We start from the raw sequence: 19,323 nt of genomic DNA, 5'->3' as shown, positions 1-19,323 counted from the left end.
TAGCTAGATAAGCATACGGTCCACCTGATGGTTACCTTTTAATGGTTAGTTATGCCATTGAGACAGTACGCCTCAATTACCAGTGGGTACGACGTGAGTAGAGTAATTACCAGTGGTACAGAGCACGTGGGACGAGCTCTCAGCCCAGCTGGTGTAAAGTGGTTACTGGAGCCCATAGACATCTACAACGTAAATGCGCCACCCACCTTGAGATATAAGTTCTAAGGTCTCAAGTATAGTTACAACGGCTGCCCCACCCTTCAAACCGAAACGCATTATTGCTTCACGGCAGAAATAGGCAGGGTGGTGGTACCCACCCGCGCGGACTCACAAGAGGTCCTACCACCAGTAAAAAACTGGAGGAATCCTTCGAAATTAATCAAAATATCCGCAAAATCTTCGTTTAAAAGCCAGTGTAACGGAAAAATTACTCTCAATTCTCAATTTTAAGGCAGATTTCCTTTATATAACTCGAGCATCATTAAACATCATCAATCACCGGATAGTTCGATCTGCGCCTTAAAGCCCTCGTGTGAAGAAATGAGGAGAACGTGTCATATTTGTCAACGTCTCCGCTAAATTGCCGAGGAATTTGTCTTGAATACAGCTCTTGAGTTTTATGAGTGCCTGGTACTTTTTTTTTTTTGTCGAGTGTGCTGTTTTATGAAAGGATACATTCGCCGTTGATGCGTGGTGTGATCAGGATGTCGTGAATACAGTTACCACCCATATTAGTTTGTGGATGAAAATCGATTATTTCTTTTCGAAGGTTTGGATTGGACTTTTATTGGTGGTAGGACGTCTTGTGAGTCCGCACGGGTAGTTAAAATCACCCTGCCTATTTATTCCATGAAGCAGTAACCCTATTCGATTTGAAGGGTGGGGCAGCCATTGTACTGTAAAAACTGAGACCTAAGAAATTATATGTCAATGTGGATAGCGGCATTTACGTTGTAGATGTCCATGGGCTCCGGAAAGCACTTTACACCAGATCAGCCGTGAGCTTGTGCAACCCAAGCAATAAATAAATAAAATGTTTGTCAATGATATGATCGATGGTCGTCACCTTTGATATTTTCGTTTGAAATTGAACCTTAAGTTAAATTCGTGTAGAATCCAAACATTCGACTAATTGGTCGTAATACTTATGTTAATTTTCGATGTTTTAAAAACTCGATTGTACAGCGCTCGCCGATTTTCTTTAATCTCTTAAATTTTATCGGGTCCTGGTACCTGCATTGGTTGATACAAGAAATAATTAAGCACTAGAGGTCCCGCAGTAGTCGAAATTCGACTATAATTAATTGGAATTGTAAGTTTGTACACTATTATGATTGTATTTTATACATCTTCACAAATTTCGCCAAGACTACACTATAAAAATATTAACAAAGACAAACAATATTGAATCTCAATTTGACAACAGACGCCAAGAACAAAAGTTTGACAATAAATAGTATGCATGCGTGTGTGCGTCAAATACATGGTATGTAGTGTGTGTAATGTTTTCTTTATTGATTTAATGTATCTTTTATGCATTATTTTAAAAAAATATTAGCATTGTGCACTTCTTCTCTATATTCTCTATAAGTGTGGAAAATTTCATACTCCTCCGTCCGCGCAAATTTCGTAAAAAGGAATACAAAGTTTTTGCTTCACGTATTAATATTAAGCATTCTTTTATGTGTAAAATATAGCTATTAAAGTTGTGAAAATACTGAATGACAGACGTAAGCTAATCCAATTTCTATCTGACATTTTTATCAAACGTCAAAATGCCTCCATTGATTCATTCAAATTCTTCAGAATTACATCTAGATAATAAATTGAGTATAATGATTGACGTCTAAAGTACCATTTGATTATCGTAAAACGCGCTTATAATAGCTACAACATGTTATAGTTAAAGGAGCGTGTTCAACAAAAAAGTGTGTCTGTTTTTATTATACTCGGTTGATATCATGCCCATCGTAAAGTTTATATTTCAAATCGAACATCTAGTTTTCCAACTACAATATAAAAATACAAAGCAAACATAAGAATGATATAAGCATTGGCGAAAATTGTACTAGTTTTTTGTGTCCCTCATACGAAAAACCGGCTTCATTTTTCACGTATCAATCGCTCCGTCATACTTCATTAATACATCGGTGCGGTAAGATAAATTTTATCATTTAGATAGCTGTGTCTTTATCGATCGTATTCAAAATGACAAAAATATTAAAGAGTCTGGGAATGTGCATGTATATATCACATATTAATATTGGCTTTCAACCCAGTTGACAAACAGTAATGTTTTTGTTTAGTTTAATCCAAATGCGGATTTTGGTAAGTTGCCTCTGTTATATTAATCCAATCGGAACATTTAGAAGTCTGATAAACAATATATGAGCTCTAGTTTCATAAATTATAAATATAAAATTTAATTCGATCACACCAAATGTATAGATTCACTATTAATTCAATTGTTGCAAACAAAAAATGCGGATTTTGGTAAGTTGCCTCTGTTATATCAATCCAATCGGGACATTTAAAAGTCTGATAAACGATATATGAGCTTTAGTTTCATAAATTATAAATATAAAATTTAATTTGATCACACCAAATGTATAGATTCGCAATTAATTCAATTGCCGCAGCTAATTTACCCACAATAAGAAGACAAATGATGTCTTCAATTTTTTATTTTGCAATTTTGCAATTAGACAAGTCACCTACTTAAGTGTCGCGGACACCGCTATTTCTTCATGAAATATATTGTTATTATGAAGACTTTGAAGAAGTTAATGTAGATTTACTTGTTATAGGGCGTTTCGTAAAATTTCTTGACTGAGTGAGTATTCTGCGAATTTCCGTTGCGAATCAGTCATGCGTTATTTTAAAGGATGGGGATTTTATATTGTGGGACTAATGCCCGTATCTTTAGACGTTTCGTAAAATAGTCCTCCACTCTTAACTCATCCGATGATGCTCGAGCATTCCCTCCAAACTTACTCGAGTTTGGTATTTTTAGTCGACCATTACAATATTCCTCAACTGTCCTCGAGTGAGGTAATAATGATGAAAATTTGATCAAGCTAGCATCAAACCTATAGAGTTCTGTGGAGTCTATGGTCATTGTTTAATGTCAAAGTCAAGCTGCCGCTGTCTGTTTGACACTAGATGAACTTGTTTGATGTTTTTGTTGCTGAGTTATTCGTAAATATGTGTGCGTGCGGTAAATCTGAAAGTGTATTATTTATTTTCTAACTTTTGTGTTGTCCAGCTGGAGCACTGGGTATGAATACTCCAGAGGGTCCCACAAACAAGTTCGAAAAGGAATGGTAGCGAGCGAGGTGCGGACGTATTCTCGTGTGTATGCTTCGGTGGTTGCGGGTGAACTGTCGGCGCCAGTAAAGGCGCACGCGCGGCTTGCCAAAAGGAAAGCCACTCGGTCGCTACTCTTTGAATCGCGCCGGGAACCGACAACGAGAGTCCCTGATTGGTCGCGGCGCGCGATCAGACGCGGCTGCCGACGCGGCAGGCGTTAGGGTTGCTATATACTCCCCCTCTAGTCTTGGAGAACGCCCTCGCTCCTGGACTAGGACATTAACAGCTTTAACTGGGCGTCCACGTTTCCTTTTAGGAATCACGGGTTTGGGTAAGGAGTCTTTGTTACCGTGGTAACAGGTAAGGTCTTGGGTATGGTATTTCCCTAATATAATATCAGGCGGTTTCTTCGAAGGATTTAAACAGTATGGGAGTACTGATATTGGTGTATGCTCACCTGTTTCGTTGCGATGCTCTGCAAACGGAGTTGGACCTCCCCCTGCTCTGAAGATGTGTGCGTGCCTGTCCAGTATGTCGGCGAGCGCTTGCCGCTCAGCTGGCGTAAGGTGAGTACCTTCGTCATCTCTAAGGATGTCTGTAGCGGCGCAGGAAACTTTGCGCGACTTAGGTTCGAAACACAGATTATACTTTACCATCGCATCATCACTGAAGAACCAAACCTCTTCTTTGAAGTCGATTACTACTCCAGCTGCGGTAATAAAATCTATTCCTAATAACGTTTCATTATTGGTGGATTCAGGAAATATGAGGAATGGAGTGGAAATAATTGTCGTCTCTAGGCGTACATCGAGTGTGGTGGTAAAAACGTCCATAATGCGCACCACACCGTCGGCAAGTCTGACTCGTTGAGAGGAAACGCGGAGAGGGTGGTTGTTCTGCTGGAGGAGAGCGTATAGCGTATGACCCGCGATGCAGTGTTTTGCAGCTGTGTCTATTAAAGCGGTGCCGTCAAAACCCAGTATATTTATGTTAAAAATCGGCCGTACGTCACGACCAATAGGGAGTCCCGCAAGATCGTCATCGCCGCCGCAACCATAAAAACAATCAAATCCCATTACATCACGCTTATTCCCATATTTCGGAGACCCCCAACGGGCACTTCAGAGGAGGGAATAAACAATTCCATCCCCTGGAGCACCACGTCTTTAAGACGGTCCGCACAGACGTCAGGATCAGCAGAGGAAAAGCAGAACCGCCCCCATGGGTAGGATGCGTAAAATTCACGCAATCCATCCCAGTCTGCTGACATATACCGCCAAACTCTTCGATACCCGGTCGTCGTTCGACGATCAGGACGAGAGAGTGGTACGGCAGCACGGATAAGGCAGTGATCAGACGATCCAAGCGGAGCGTCGACCACCACACTGTATCCGGCCGGATCTGTGGTCAGCAGAAGGTCCAACAAAGAAGGCTCGTGCCCCTCGATATCTGGGACACGGGTGGGCTGTGTCACCAGCTGGGAGAAGCCGTAGGCCAAGGCGAAATCGTAGGCAGTCCGACCCGGGAGGTCAGTGGTTCTGGATCCCAACCACTCTTGGTGGTGAGCGTTAAAGTCTCCAAGAACCACCACCTCCGCAGATGGGTACTGCTCAAGCACGCGGTTAGTCCCCTCTTGCACATGCTCAAACAGAGCTGAACCTGCATCACTGCTGTGGGACCTGTACACGCACGCGTAGATTCGGCTACGGCCCCCGTGATCTACGCGCAGCCACAAGAGGGACAGGTCCCGTTGTTCGAGGCCCCGAAGACGGCGACAACAGACATCAGCCCGGACGAATACGCACACCCCGGCTTTACGCAGGAAGTTGTGCTCCAATACGTAGCCGGGGTATTCAAGGTATGAGGTATCATCCGGAGCAGATATCTGCGTCTCCGTTAAAAAAAGCAGGGCAGGCTGCGCCGTCTCAAGGTGGTGGTGTACGGCGTCAAGGTTGCTATGTAGGCCCCTGACATTGCTGAAATCCACATTAAATGTGGAATGGGGGACCGCCTGTGAAACCCTTTTCTTTTTTTTTGTCGTCTTCATGATGTTTAAGTTTTCGGAGAGTAGGATTAGGAGAGGTAGGATGTTGGAGGTGAGATCGAGGCAACACCTGAATGAAGCGCGGAACATAGTACGTGCTCGACCACGGGTTGCGTGAGAGACTGACGCAGGGCATGGAAGGGCCCCCAGTCCACTCTGCGTGCGATCGCCGGGATCCACTCCGGTCTCCGACTCCGGCACGACGACCGCACGGCAGGATTTTACACCGGTTGGCGGGACAGCTTCCCGGGGCGGAGTTTAGTAGAGACACCCGGGTTCAGGTCCCCTACTGACCGGCGGGCGGCAGCGGGTACCGTTTCACTGGGTCTCCCTATACCCCCGTCAAACAATCACGCCCCGTGAGTTCGCACGCACGTCTGCTCCGCAAGTTCCAGGCGTCACCAAGACTCAACCCCAACAAGGAAGGGGAAAGGGAAGGGATAGAACTGGCTCTCCAACCCACACGCCGGAACACAGCTAGGCTATTTGGCGGCGGACTCTAGTTGGAGGGTGGTCGCCATCATTATTTTGGCTATCGTCACTCGATCGATTACATGTTATGCATTTCGTGTTGCATGCAGTGATATTGTGGTTCTTTTCTCGAGAAGAACCTGGGCGATCAATACGAGGTCGATCGGAATTATCACTGTTATCAATAACCTTAAACCGCGAACGATTTGAATTATGGGCAGCAAAATTATAATTTTGTGGAATTCGCCGCTGTTTATACTGTGTGTAGGTATCAGTGCATGCATCACTATTTGGCAAAATAGGTATACAAGTTTCATGCACTAAATTAGAACTATGAATATGGTCTTTTACTGATTTGTCGTTTTCAAATTCAAAACACACTTTTGAATCGACACAATAAAATGACTGATCACTTTTAACTTCACTTTCACTAGATTTCGAGTGAGTTTTATTTTTAAATAAGTTAGTATGAGATTGATCACCTTGTTTTGAATCTAATTTACGACACTGGTTCTTCTCGTGACCGAAGAAATGGCAATACGAACATTTCGGGCGTCGCTTCCTTTCGACGGAGTCAAATACACGCGGCGTTCCGGTAACAAGCGGCGGCTGCGTCGCGGGCTCGTGGCCGGGGGCGGCGCCGCTCGGAGCGCACGCGGCCGTGCGCGCTGCTACTGCTGGCAGAGGGCGAGTGCGTCCGGTGCCGGTCGTCGACTCGTATGGTTTTCTTGCTAATTCTCCCGTCGGTCTTGAGGCATCGTGCTCGTAGCGAAGTTCGTCCGTCGCGTCTTCAATTTGGCGCGCTCTTTGCAGGAGCACGTCGAATGAACTTACTTCGTCGCGGCGAAGTCTCTCCCGTACGCGGCGGCTGAGGAGTCCGTAGATCATGTCCAGCTGGACTTTCTCGCTTAGGTCGCCGGCAGGTAGCTTCGCGAGAAGAGCGCGCGTCGCAGCGATGAAACGGTCCGTTCTTTCATCGTTTTGTTGACTTCGTTTGAATAGTTGAGCGTATATACAGTGTGGAGGTCTGCGATCACCGAAAGCGTCTCGTAGGGCTGATACGGCATCGCACCACGAAGATATGGAGGACTTCACACCCAGCCACCAGACGGCAGCGTCGCCGCACAACATCATGGACAATCCCCGGACGGCGTTCTCATCCGAGATGTCGGAGCAGTCGCGATACGCCTCAGCCGCATCCAGGAAGGCATCAAGCGACTCACCTGCAGTCCCACTAAAGCGCGCGGTACATCGGGCGAAGTTCGCGTGTGCATGTGATGCGGGCACTGGTGTTGATGTGTTGTGCCGTATCGTTTCAAATAATGATTTCAAAACCTCTGTTTGGCTCCGCTGTAGTGCCTCTACTATTGTTGACACGTGCTCGCTTGAGAAGGTGGCTTCGGCGGGGGCCACGTGGCTGTCGCCGGATCGGTTGTGGTGATTGGAGCGCGAGGCGTCAGCGGCGCCGATTTCGCAGGCGGGAGACGCGCTCGTAGATGCTTCTCGAAAGGACTCGTAGATTGTGCGCGAGGCGTCGCCGGCGCCATTTTCTTGGGCGGCGGACGCGCTCGGGGAGACCGATCGCGGGACGCGGACAGACGACGGGTCCGTTGCATCATCATCCCTGCGATTTCGGCTAGCACGGTTATCACTTCGAGTGTTCACCATGATCATGAGTTCACAATTTTATTGGCAAAACCGGTACGATTCGTCGACTCACCGCTAGATTTTCCTTACCACGTTGAGGCGCCAGTTTTGTGTTGTCCAGCTGGAGCACTGGGTATGAATACTCCAGAGGGTCCCACAAACAAGTTCGAAAAGGAATGGTAGCGAGCGAGGTGCGGACGTATTCTCGTGTGTATGCTTCGGTGGTTGCGGGTGAACTGTCGGCGCCAGTAAAGGCGCACTAGCGATGGACGATATACATCGATTTATTTAAAATACTCGATGTATAGTAACGATGCATCGTCTTGAACCGATGTATTGTAAATACTTCAACATCGAATATATATCGATGTTTTTCATTCGATGCATCGATTAGGTACGCAAATTATGAGATTACTATACTATGAGTGAAAAGAGAAACGAAACGTTATAATCAGTGCTGCCAATATTAATTAAACCAAAACAACAATATGGCCGACCGAGTTTCTGCTGTGTAAATGTATATTGTGTTTTTGTTACGATACGAGTTTTTGCCTTGTTTAAATCTAAAAAAGAAACTAATTTATGAACAGGTATGTCAGGTATGTGTATTAATAAATAGAATAATGTATTTAGTGATAATGATAATGGTTTTGCTAGTGAAACTTTACTGGAAATGACACATTGTTTTGTTGTCAAAAAGTACAAAGCAATTATTATATTTTACGTTTTATATTGCGCGTGCTTATAACTAAGATATAAAAGAGAAGATTATGTACCTACTTTACGACGAATGCATTAATTTCGCAATATGATACGATTTGATTGAAAGGTTATATTTTTTACCGTGAAATAATAATACTATCTATTGTAGTGATGCCAAGTTATCGATAATTACTATATTAATATTATCGATTAAAATGCGGCTTATACTTATTTGTATTCTACTAGGCAGTTAATAGGTATTATTATAAATTCCCTGTAAACAGTCCTATATAGTTTTGTTTTTTACTTTCAGTTATAATGGGACCTAAGAAAAAAAGTTCCGTTTGGCAGTTCTTTAACAAAATTGACGATAAGAAAACGAAATGCAAACTATGTCAAAAGGAAATTAAGTCTGCTGGAAACACTACGAACTTAATTGGACATATTCGTAATGTTCATAAGGCTGCTTATCTCGAAATTCAGCCGAAACAAACTACATTCAATGCAGTAACTACTACAGACGAAATATCGAATCCTCTGGATCTGGATACCAAAGTTACGCCTTATAATAAAATGGATGATGGAGTACTTCAGTTTCAACCTGTTCCAAGTTGCAGTGGCAGTCAAAGATCCGGTGCACCGTTACCAAAAACCGTAAATGAAACCATTGATTCAGACTTAGACGAAAACGTTACACCTTTAAAACGCCAAAGAACAATACAGGCCGCTTTTAAAGATATTTCCTCTTACTCAGAATCTGGAGCGAAGACAAGGAAACTGAACAACTGTTTGTTATTCATGATTTGCAAAGACCATCAGCCATTCTCAATCGTTGAAAACGAAGGCTTCAAAACTCTAATGAAAACAGTTGCTCCTCAATATAAGCTCCCGAGTAGAACAACTCTAAGACGCTGGCTGGACGATAAATATGAAGTAATTTCAGAAACAATTAAGAAAATGTTGTCCTCTATAGAAGATATAACCCTAACAACAGATATTTGGTCGGATACCTTGAATATGAAAAGTTTTTTGGGCATCACAGCACATTTCGGAATAGACATTGAACTATATTCAGTCACCTTAGGTGTGTACGAATTGGATGAAAGACATACATCAGATTATCTTTCTGAAATTCTCTTAAAGGTATGTCAAGACTGGAAAATCGATCAAGAGAATGTAACAGCTGTTGTTACTGACAACGCAGCCAATATAGTTAAGGCGATCGAATTAGCGTTTGGTAGAAGGAAACACATCCCATGTTTTGCCCATACTCTGAATTTGGTGGCTGAAGGCACAATGATATGTATTGAGTGGAGAAACATTGTTTCTAAAGTAAAATCAATAGTGACTTGGTTTAAACAGAGTTGCATTGCTAGTGATGAATTACGTAAAGCTACTGCTGCGGCTACGGAGTCTTCTGCTGGAGCAGCTGAGGTAAAATTAATACAAAGCGTGGATACTCGCTGGAACAGTACATATTATATGTTACAAAGATTTCTAGAACTCCGTAGTGTCATAAATGATATTCTCTTCCGCCACCCTAGAGCACCTGCAATGCTGAGTGCATCGGAAATATCTACTGTATCGTCTGTCATCATGGTATTGCGACCCTTAGAAGCGGCTACAAAAGAAATTTCAGGTGATAAATACTGCACAAGTAGTAAAATTATTCCCTTAGTTCGTTGCATGCTCTCTAAAATAACTTCAGCTGTTATAGAAGATCCCGTAGCGAAAGAGGTGCAGAAACTTGCTATTAATGAAATAAATAAAAGAATGGGTTCAATAGAACATGTGAATGCTCTGGCTATCGCAAGTATTTTAGATCCACGGTTTAAAAGAATGCATTTCAATGATCCGATAGCTTGTTCGAATGCTGTTACGAAAATTAAAGATTTAATGAAGAAGAATTTGCATAGCAATGAAGAACCTGAGTCCGATTCTGACAAGTCCGATAAAAATGAAGAGGCCTTTTCATTATGGACTGATCACCATAAGTTAGTGCATCGTAACTGGAAAATTAACAAATCTGAAGACGTTTTGTCTGACGAACTTTCCGTTTATCTCCGAACTCCTGTTGGAAGACTTAAAGAAAATCCGTTAGAAATTTGGAGAGATTACAAAATACAATTCCCGAAGCTGTACAAAATAGCTTTTAAGTATTTAACAATAGTTGGCACGTCAGTCCCTTCAGAAAGATTTTTTCACAGGCAGGGCTAGTTATGACTGAACAAAGAAACCGGCTGAAGGGGAAGAGATTAAGCAAACTTTTGTTTTTACATAGCATTGACAAAAAATATTGGAATATGTAAAAAAAATGTGTTGTCTCGGTGATTTTTAATTTTAATACATATATTTCCTGATTAATACATATTTTTGTTTTAATTAATGCCTAACCTAAAACAATCGATATATAAGAAACATCGATATATTTCCCAATACATCGTATTACCATCGATGTGACCGATCGATGCATCACATCGAAAAAAACATCGATGTATATTTTAAACGTCCATCCCTAAGGCGCACGCGCGGCTTGCCAAAAGGAAAGCCACTCGGTCGCTACTCTTTGAATCGCGCCGGGAACCGACAACGAGAGTCCCTGATTGGTCGCGGCGCGCGATCAGACGCGGCTGCCGACGCGGCAGGCGTTAGGGTTGCTATATAACCTAATATTATTTTAGATTTCGGATCCGGCTTTGTATTTTTATTCGCCGCTTTTGTGTGATTTTGGTTGAATCGTGTTGTTGAAGTGCTTTTCCACAACCACCAGTTTATTATTATATAAATAAAACTTATAATCGCATTGACTTATCTTATTTCTCAGGTTATCTTATTTATCAGGTAGTAAGCAAAATATGACTCTTATGTAGGTAAATAAAATAAAGAGTTTCAAATGTCTAACTTCGAACTATTTACTTTATTAATAAATATTATCAAACTTAAATTATCAAAATATGCGGGAATCATGCACAGATCGAGGCCATTGCACAACAATATCATATATTTCCATTTGCGGTCCACATACTATTTGGACATTGATAGAAAACTAGCCTTGAGGAACGTTCAAGGTACGTCGCGACGTACCTTGACTTGACAGTTCGCTTACTTCACTCCGGTTAGGAAAATTTTCCAAGGACGTTTGAGTGGAGTTTATTTTTACAACTAAGCATACCAAAACGCGCGTTGGAGGTTGAGTCGAGTCGAGTTAAGCTCGTGTAAACGACTAAAGATACGGGTGTAAGACTTCAAGTTAGCGTCTTAAGTTGGTTTTTACTGGTGGTAGGACCTCTTGTGAGTCTGCACAGGTAGGTATCATCGCCGCGCCTATTTCTGCCGTGAAGCAGTAATGCGTTTCGGTTTGAAGGGCGAGGTAGCCGATGTCACTATACTGAGACCTTAGAACTTAAATCACAAGGTGGGTGGCGCATTTATGTTGTAGATGTCTATGGGCTTTTTTTTTTTTTTTTTTCGGGCCGGGGGCCGAACCTCCTACGAGGTCCCCGCGCCTAGGGGGCGCGCGGGGTATGTGAGACTCAACGATCTGCAGGTGTTGAGAGCAGATCGCAGGCCCAAGGATTTTAGGGCCCACCCACTAAACGACTCCCCTGCACTCTTACACCCGAAGTCCGATCTCCGTCCGGGGTCAGAACCCGTTCAGAGTAGGGGGGTTCCCGCGGTCAACACTACAACCAGACACGCGGCGCCACCCCGAGGACGCCCGACCGACGGGTCGTCGAGGCGATAGTCGACGACCAACGACGTCAGTCTCCGCGGTACGGCGGCCCTACCAGGCCGCCCGGGCGATGCCGCTGGTGTTCCGGGATACCCGCTGGGCCAGAACCAGCCTGCCGGGTCGGAACGCGATACACCGCCGACCGGGTTGCTCTTCAACAGTATGTTCGGCGACGACAACGACGACGAAAATGCGGACCGCATCGCAGTCCGCAGCCGCCGACGCGCCGTCCCGTCCTCCTGGTGCCAGCGCGCTAGAGTGACGGTAGCGTGCGGCGCAGCCTCAACCCCCTAAGGTCGCCCCGTGACCATCACCGGGAGGAGACTGCCTCCTCATAGGGGCTGGAGCTGGACAAACGCCCTCCTCCGGCCCCCGGCCCGACGGCGGCGGCACGGCGCCGAGAGGGAAGAAGAGCTCTCCCTCTCCCGTTCCGCCGCCTCCTTCTGCGAGATGGTGGACTCGCAGAAGTCGAGCATCGCCTGCCAGGACTCGTCGCTGCCGAGCATCGTAGCCACGATGGTCGGAAGCGACAAGTCCGGTCCTATTTTTGCAACGAGGACGCGGCGCTGCTCCGCGAAAGCGGGGCAGTATGCGAGCGTGTGCTCCGCCGTGTCCTCGTTGCAGCCACTGCAGTGGTGGCACTTCGGCGTCGGCTCCTTCCGGGCGACGAGGTGCAGGTAGCGACCGAAACAGCCGTGTCCCGTGAGCACCTGCGTCGCTCGGAAGGTGAGACGTCCTCGGTCGCGACTCACCCAGTCCGAGAGGACCGGGCGGATCGCCTCGACGGTCCATCTCCCGTAGGCGGGGTCCGCCAGGCGGCGAGACCACGCCTCGAGCACGGAACGCCGAGATTGAAGCTTCCGCGCTCGAACTTCCGCCGCGCCAGGACGCGGCTCCCCCCTGGAGCGGAGATCGCATCGCCACGCGTAATCCGCAGCGAGCGCCTCCGCTTCCAGGTCCCAGGGAGGCGTCCCAGCTAGCACGCACGCCGCCTCGAACGAGACGGTGCGGTATCCACGAACCGCCCTGACCGCAATCGCGCGCTGCGGACGTCGCAACGCCGCAACGTTGTCGCGGGTCAGGGCGTGGCACCACACGGGAGCCGCGTACAGTGCCATCGACCGCACCACCCCCGTGTAGAGGCGGCGCACCACCACGTCAGGCCCCCCGACGTTCGGCAACAGCCGACTCAGCGAGTCGGGGACCTAATCTCTCAAAGTGAGCGCGGAAGCTCCAACGACCGTCCAGTACGAGACCGAGGTACCGCAACCCGGTCGCCTCGATCTCGACGCGAACGCCTCCGATCACGAGGTGGGCCCCCTGAGGCGGCGCTCTCCGGGCCCCGTGAAACAACAGGGCCTGGGATTTATCGAGCGCCACCTCCAGACCCAGCCTTCGGATCCTGCCGATGAGGAAGGCTACCCCCGCGCAGGAAAGACGGGCAGACTCTCGCAAGTCCCTCCCCCGGGCCACGACCAAAGTGTCGTCCGCGTAGCAAACTACGCTCAGACCCGGGAGAGGAGTGCTTAGGGCGCCACGCAAGACCCAGTCGTAGCCGATGTTCCACAAGAGAGGGCCAAGGACCGACCCCTGTGGAACACCGCGCTGGACGGGGAAGCGGAGCACCGCCCCACCGTGCCCGGTGCACACGACCGACCTGTCCTCGAGGTAGGACCCGATCAGCCGACGGAGATACGCAGGGACGCCGTGATACTCCAGCGCCCCTGTGATCACCGACCAGGGCAAGGTGTTGAACGCGTTGGCGATGTCAAGAGACACCGCCAGTGCAACCCCGTCCCGGCCGACAGCCTCATCAGAGAGGGCACGCACGCGCATCACCGCGTCGATGGTCGAGCGGCCCTCCCTGAATCCAAACTGCTCCGCTGACAGATCGGGACCCACCCCCGTCAGATGCTGGACGATGCGGGCGGCCACCACCCGCTCGAGCAGTTTTCCCGCCTCGTCCAGCAACACGATGGGACGATACCCCGCAGGTGAGTCCGCAGGGCGTCCCTCCTTCCTCAGCAGAACAAGTCTGCCCGTCTTCCACTGCTTTGGAAACCGTCCCGACTCGAGGCAGGCTTCAAAGAGCCGCACGAGCCGGTCCCCAAGGGCACCGAAGGCCAAATCCCAAACCCGACCGTGAACACCGTCAGGGCCGGGGGCCTCGTCTTTCCTCCGCATCCTCGACACGGCCGCACGAATCTCCTCCTCCGAGATGCTCGGAGGGACCACCTCAGCAGGGGCATCACCGCTCACGTCATTGCGTCGCGGCACGCCCATGAAGGGGGGCTCGAAGTCCCTCTCCATCCGCGGGAACAGCCCGGAGACAATATCCCGGAGCTGCTGAGGCTGGAGACGCTCCGTCACCGGGAGCGCCCACGGTCGCAATTTCTTGCGTACCGTCTGGTACGGGCGCCCCCAGGGATCCCGATCGAGCGTCTCCAGGAGCGTCTTCATGCTCTGAGACTTGGCCTCGCCGATGGCCCGCCGCAGAGCCTCCTGCTTCTCACGGCAGTCGGCATGCAGGCGGGCCGCCACCTCCGCGAAATCTGTATCGCGAAGACGGTGACGGCGGTGGCGAGCGCTTCGGCGGCGTGCCCGCACGCACTCCTCTCTGAGGAGTGCGATCGCGGGCGTCCACCAATACGCACCGCCACGTGAAGCGCGACCGCTGACCCGGGGCATCGCAGCATCGCAGACGCGACGCATCGTACCCCGGAACCAGTCGGCCTCCGACTCCACGTCCACTAGACGCGCGGGCATCGGCGCCCACGCGGCCACAGTGGCAGCCTCCACCGCAAGGGCTCCAATAACCACTTAACACTAGGTTGGCTGTGAGCTCGCCCACCCATCTAAGCAATAAAAGAAAGCTATATTCATGCTCACCCATTAATTCAAATACATATAAAAACAAAAGTGAATTCTACCCAAGAGTACTTAACGGTAGGCAGCGGCTCGGCTCTGCCACTGGCAATGCTGATGTCCATGACCAACGGTAACCATTCACGATCAGGTGGGCCGTATGCCATCTGCTTACAAGAGAAAAAAAAAATACAGGACTATTATAAGGGTAGTTATGAGTGGTTTCGAATAAAGTTGTGGCGTGGAGAATCACATACATACGTGCGAAAGAGACCTATAGAGCTGCCCTTGTTCCCTATAGGTATAATAATAATATTATTTCCTTTTTATTTCTGGTTAGTCTTAGGTGGATTATAATATAACATTAAACAACAAATTATTTGTAGTAGTAAGGTAGCTTAAATTATGTTAGTAATGTAAGTGCGTGCGTTAAAATAATTATAAATTTTACAAGAAATCCCGGTTTTGGCTAAAGGCCCCCTCCAAAGGGGCCTCCATTTTTGTCTTTTTCCTATATATCACCAACTAAACTAAAAGAAGCAGTTTGTTGGCTTACCTTTTTATTTATTGTGTGGATAGGTGAATGAATACACAGCCCGCCGCGTATTAAGCGGTTACTGATGCCCATAGATATCAGAACTTGAATGTCACCACGCACTGGTAATTGAGGCCTACTGTCTCAATTGCATGGTCATTTTACAAATTGCAGCTCTTGTATTTTATTAACTGTGTGTTCAATAAAGAATAAAGATTACTATCTGCGTAATTTGGGCATCAGCACAGTCGCGTCGTTTGATACGAGTACTTCTTCTTTTTCGCTTTCTTCATTACTGAAGGTCCGTGTCCTTGAAACTTGACCGTGGCCGTTGTCTCGTGAGTTGTTTTCATATGTGAGTGTATACCATACATGAGTATAAAGTGTGCATTTTATTGGAAACCTTATTTGATCAAAGCCGCTTCAGATGATGAACTAATCTACTGTTTTCGACAATAGCAAAAGGTCGCATGAACCTACACAATGCTGTATCAGTTGCTACCGTTATCAATTCAATTAAGTTTAGTAGGTTCCTTTCCAATGACCTATGGTGGCCTATGACCAGCAGTGGACGTCTATGGGCTGGAGACGATAATGAAGTTGAAGAGTTTTTAAAATGGTGATTTTAATTTCCAGATACTGCTATCCATTTCCGCGGAGCTAGCGCTGACTGCTTCCATAAATGGACGATTATCCAACGATGACGATTTCAAAAGTTATGGAAAAAATGTGAAGCATCAAGAACCTGAAGAAAAAAGAGACTATAATATCCTAAGTGGATTTCCAGATAAGCCTAAAGAGCTAGCCTTTCCTTCAAAGCTTGATCTCTTCAACGAATTTGAACCAACGTTAACTGGTAAACTCCAAGACCCAATACCACTGAAACAAAATCATCGTAACGCTACTACAGCGCCAGGGGTTCCAGATGAGTCTCAGTTATCAGCACTGACTTTAACCCTGACAAAACATATCTTCCCGGATCAACCAGATCACCCCGTGAAATCACAGCGTTCAAAAAAGCCTGATCATTCAGAGAAACCGGACAAACTTGGTCATCAGGGGAAACCGAACAAGCCTGGTCATCACGAGAAACCGAACAAACCTAGTCATCAGGTGAAACCGGACAAACCTAGTCATCAGGAGAAACCGGACAAACCTGGTAATCAGGAGAAACCAAAAAAACCTGAATCTGATCATTCAGAAAAACCCAAGAAACCAGGTAATAATCACAAATCAGAGAAATCTGATACTTCAGAAAAACTAGAGAAGCCAGGCCACCACAAAGAAACAGAAAAATCAGAAAAATTGAGTCCACTAGAGAAACTAGAGAAACCTAGTCATCACGAAAAACCAGATAAGCCTTATCATTTAGAGAAACCAAGCGTTCACGAAAAACCAGAGACGCCTGACCATTCAAAGAAACCTGGTCATCACGAAAAACCAAAGAAACCTGATCATTCAGAGAAACCAGGCCATCACAAAAAACCAGGGAAACCTGATGATTCGGAAAAACTAAAGAAACCAGGACATCATGAAAAACCAGAGAAACCTGATCATTTAGAGAAACCAGAGAAACTAGGTCATCACGAAAAACCAGAAAAACCTCATTCAGAGAAACCAGAGAAACCTAGTCATCACGGACAACCAGAGAAATCTGATCTTTCAGAGAAACCAGAGAAACCTAGTCATCACGAAAAACCAGAGAAACCAGAGAAACCTAGTCATCACGAAAAACCAGAAAAACCTGATCATTCAGAGAAACCAAAGAAACCTGATCATTCAGAGAAACCAGAGAAACCTAGTCATCACGAAAAACCAGAGAAACCTGGTGATGAAAAACCAGAGAAACCTGGTGATGAAAAACCACAGGAACCTCATCATTCAGAAAAACCAGGGAAGCCAGGTCATAACGAAATACCAGGGAAACCAGGTGATGAAAAACCAGAGGAACTTGATCATTTAGAGAAACCAGAGAAACCTACTCATTCAGAGCAATCAGAGAAACCAGGAAATGAAAACCCAGAGAAACCCGATGATTCAGAGAAGCCAGAGAAACCTGGTGATGTAAACCCAGAAAAACCTGATCATTCAGAGAAACCAGAGGAACTTGAGAAGCCAGGTGATGAAAAACCAGATAAACCAGGCGCTCATGAAAGGCCAGAGAAACCTGATAATTCAGAGAAACCAAAAAACCCTGATAATTCAGCATATCCAAATTTGTTCGAAAATCCAGATAAACCAGAGAACGACGCCTACGGTTTACCTGGTCCAGAAAAACCAAACCATCCTTAATCAACCTCAACAGAATCCATTCTTGAAAAGCCAGGGAAACCAACATATGGCCTTAACATCACAGAGAGTACAGTTGACTCAGCTGATAAACCGCTTAACACGAACAGCCTTGTCCCGGCTCAGAGCTCAAACAACACAGAACCCACCCAGGCGAACCAATAAACGGTCCTAGCGCCACGGAAAACCCAGCTGCGATTGTGGACGAATCATTTCGATCATACGACAAAATTATGCAGGATTAAAAGTATCTAGTTTGTACTTAGCTTCCAATGCTTGATTTTTTCTTTCTTATCTCTGATTATTTGTTAGCTTTCAATAGTTCAGTTTACGATTGCTACGTAGTTTGAATTAAATATTTATTTACTGTGAAAATTGTTTAATTTTGTTTCCTTTATTATATTAAAGTAGCGTGGATAGGCCTCCCACAAGATGAACCGACGATCTGTTGAGGTTCACGGGGATCCACTGGATGCAAGCAATGAAGAACCAATCTTTCTGGTGAGGCTTTGGGCAGGCCCGTGTCTAACGGTGGACGTCTGTGGGCTGATAGAATAGATTACATTTAAAATTATTTTGATGGTATTAATTTGATGTTTGTTATCGCGGTGCTCACATTGAATGTCTGGATGCCGCCACGCACCTTAAGGCACGATTTTGGAATCTCTTTCATATTGGCTATCTAATGGTAGAAATACTGTTTATTTCTAGTGTGTTTAGTGGTGGTACTTACTACATTGGGCTCAATATTTAGTCCAATAATACTAAATATTGCTGATACTCCATAATAATAGTTCCAATATTTTATGACTATAGTATTCTCTTTGTTTTTCGTTAGTCGTAGAAATGATTAAAATGAATTTCACGTTATTAAAAACACTTTAAAAGAAACGCGCATGTCATGAATTATACTATAGTTATCACAATATTCTAATGTCGACGAATATGAATACACGGTTTAAGTAGTTTTAATCATTTTATTTTATTTTTATCTGGTGAATATCGGTCCGTCTTGAGGAAAACATACCGTATTCCAGTGGAAATAAAAATCAGACAAATCTTGTTCCTATTTATAGTACACAATAAAATCAATATCGGTAAAGCCGTTGACAAGGGATATTATTCTCTTTAGCTTGGTAGCAAATGTTTTTTTTAATTATTTATTTTATTTTATTGCTTAGATGGGTGGACGAGCTCACAGCCCACCTGATGTTAAGTGGTTACTGGAGCCCATGGACATCTATAACGTAAATGCGCCACCCACCTTGAGATATAAGTTCTAAGATCTCAGTATAGTTACAACGGCTGCCCCACCCTTCAAACCGAAACGCATTACTGCTTCACGGCAGAAATAGGCAGGGCGGTGGTACCTACCCGCGCGGACTCACAAGAGGTCCTACCACCAGTAAAAAATAAATAAATTTAGAAGCAATTTGATTTCCAGGAAACTTATTAACAAATCAGTTATTGTGTGGATTCCAATATTGAGATAATATTTTTTTTTATTGCTTAGATGGGTGGACGAGCTCATGGCCCACCTGGTGTTCAGTGGCTACTGGACCCCATAGATATCTGCAAAGTAAATGCGCCACCCACATTGAGATATAAGTTCTTTAGTTACAACAGACACTACAGACTTCTACAGAACTTCAACATCTACAGAATAGGGATAAAAAAATAAATGTTAGCTCTTCATTAAAAAACATCTGTTTTTTAGTTCACGAAACT

At 45.7% G+C, this 19,323-nt stretch overlaps 2 protein-coding genes across 3 annotated transcripts; both read left to right on the top strand.

Moving 5' to 3' along the window:
• The first annotated feature begins 2,204 nt into the window (after nucleotides 1–2,204).
• LOC114245000 (uncharacterized) lies at nucleotides 2,205–17,842 on the top strand. Its single transcript, XM_089739606.1, has 2 exons — nucleotides 2,205–2,328; nucleotides 15,943–17,842. Exons 1-2 carry the CDS (start codon nucleotides 2,293–2,295, stop codon nucleotides 17,596–17,598), a joined length of 1,692 nt encoding a protein of 563 aa, XP_089595732.1. The 5' UTR covers nucleotides 2,205–2,292; the 3' UTR covers nucleotides 17,599–17,842.
• On the top strand, nucleotides 7,902–10,541 carry LOC149499457 (E3 SUMO-protein ligase ZBED1-like). 2 transcript variants are annotated; one of them, XM_089739255.1, is made up of 2 exons: nucleotides 7,902–8,061; nucleotides 8,487–10,541. In XM_089739255.1, the coding sequence occupies exon 2, from the start codon at nucleotides 8,492–8,494 to the stop codon at nucleotides 10,388–10,390; it is 1,899 nt and encodes a 632-aa protein (XP_089595381.1). In that variant the 5' UTR covers nucleotides 7,902–8,061; nucleotides 8,487–8,491; the 3' UTR covers nucleotides 10,391–10,541. The 2 variants fall into 2 exon arrangements, with proteins under 2 accessions (XP_089595381.1, XP_089595380.1); XM_089739254.1 differs by having other exon boundaries at nucleotides 7,928–8,070.
• Nucleotides 17,843–19,323: the final 1,481 nt, after the last annotated feature.

This window comes from Bombyx mandarina, chromosome A1 (assembly GCF_030267445.1).
Source record: "Bombyx mandarina strain Sakado chromosome A1, ASM3026744v2".
NCBI classification, from domain to species: domain Eukaryota; kingdom Metazoa; phylum Arthropoda; class Insecta; order Lepidoptera; family Bombycidae; genus Bombyx; species Bombyx mandarina.
Note: the sequence above shows the minus strand (reverse complement) of the source record. Positions and strands in the feature narration are given on the sequence as shown.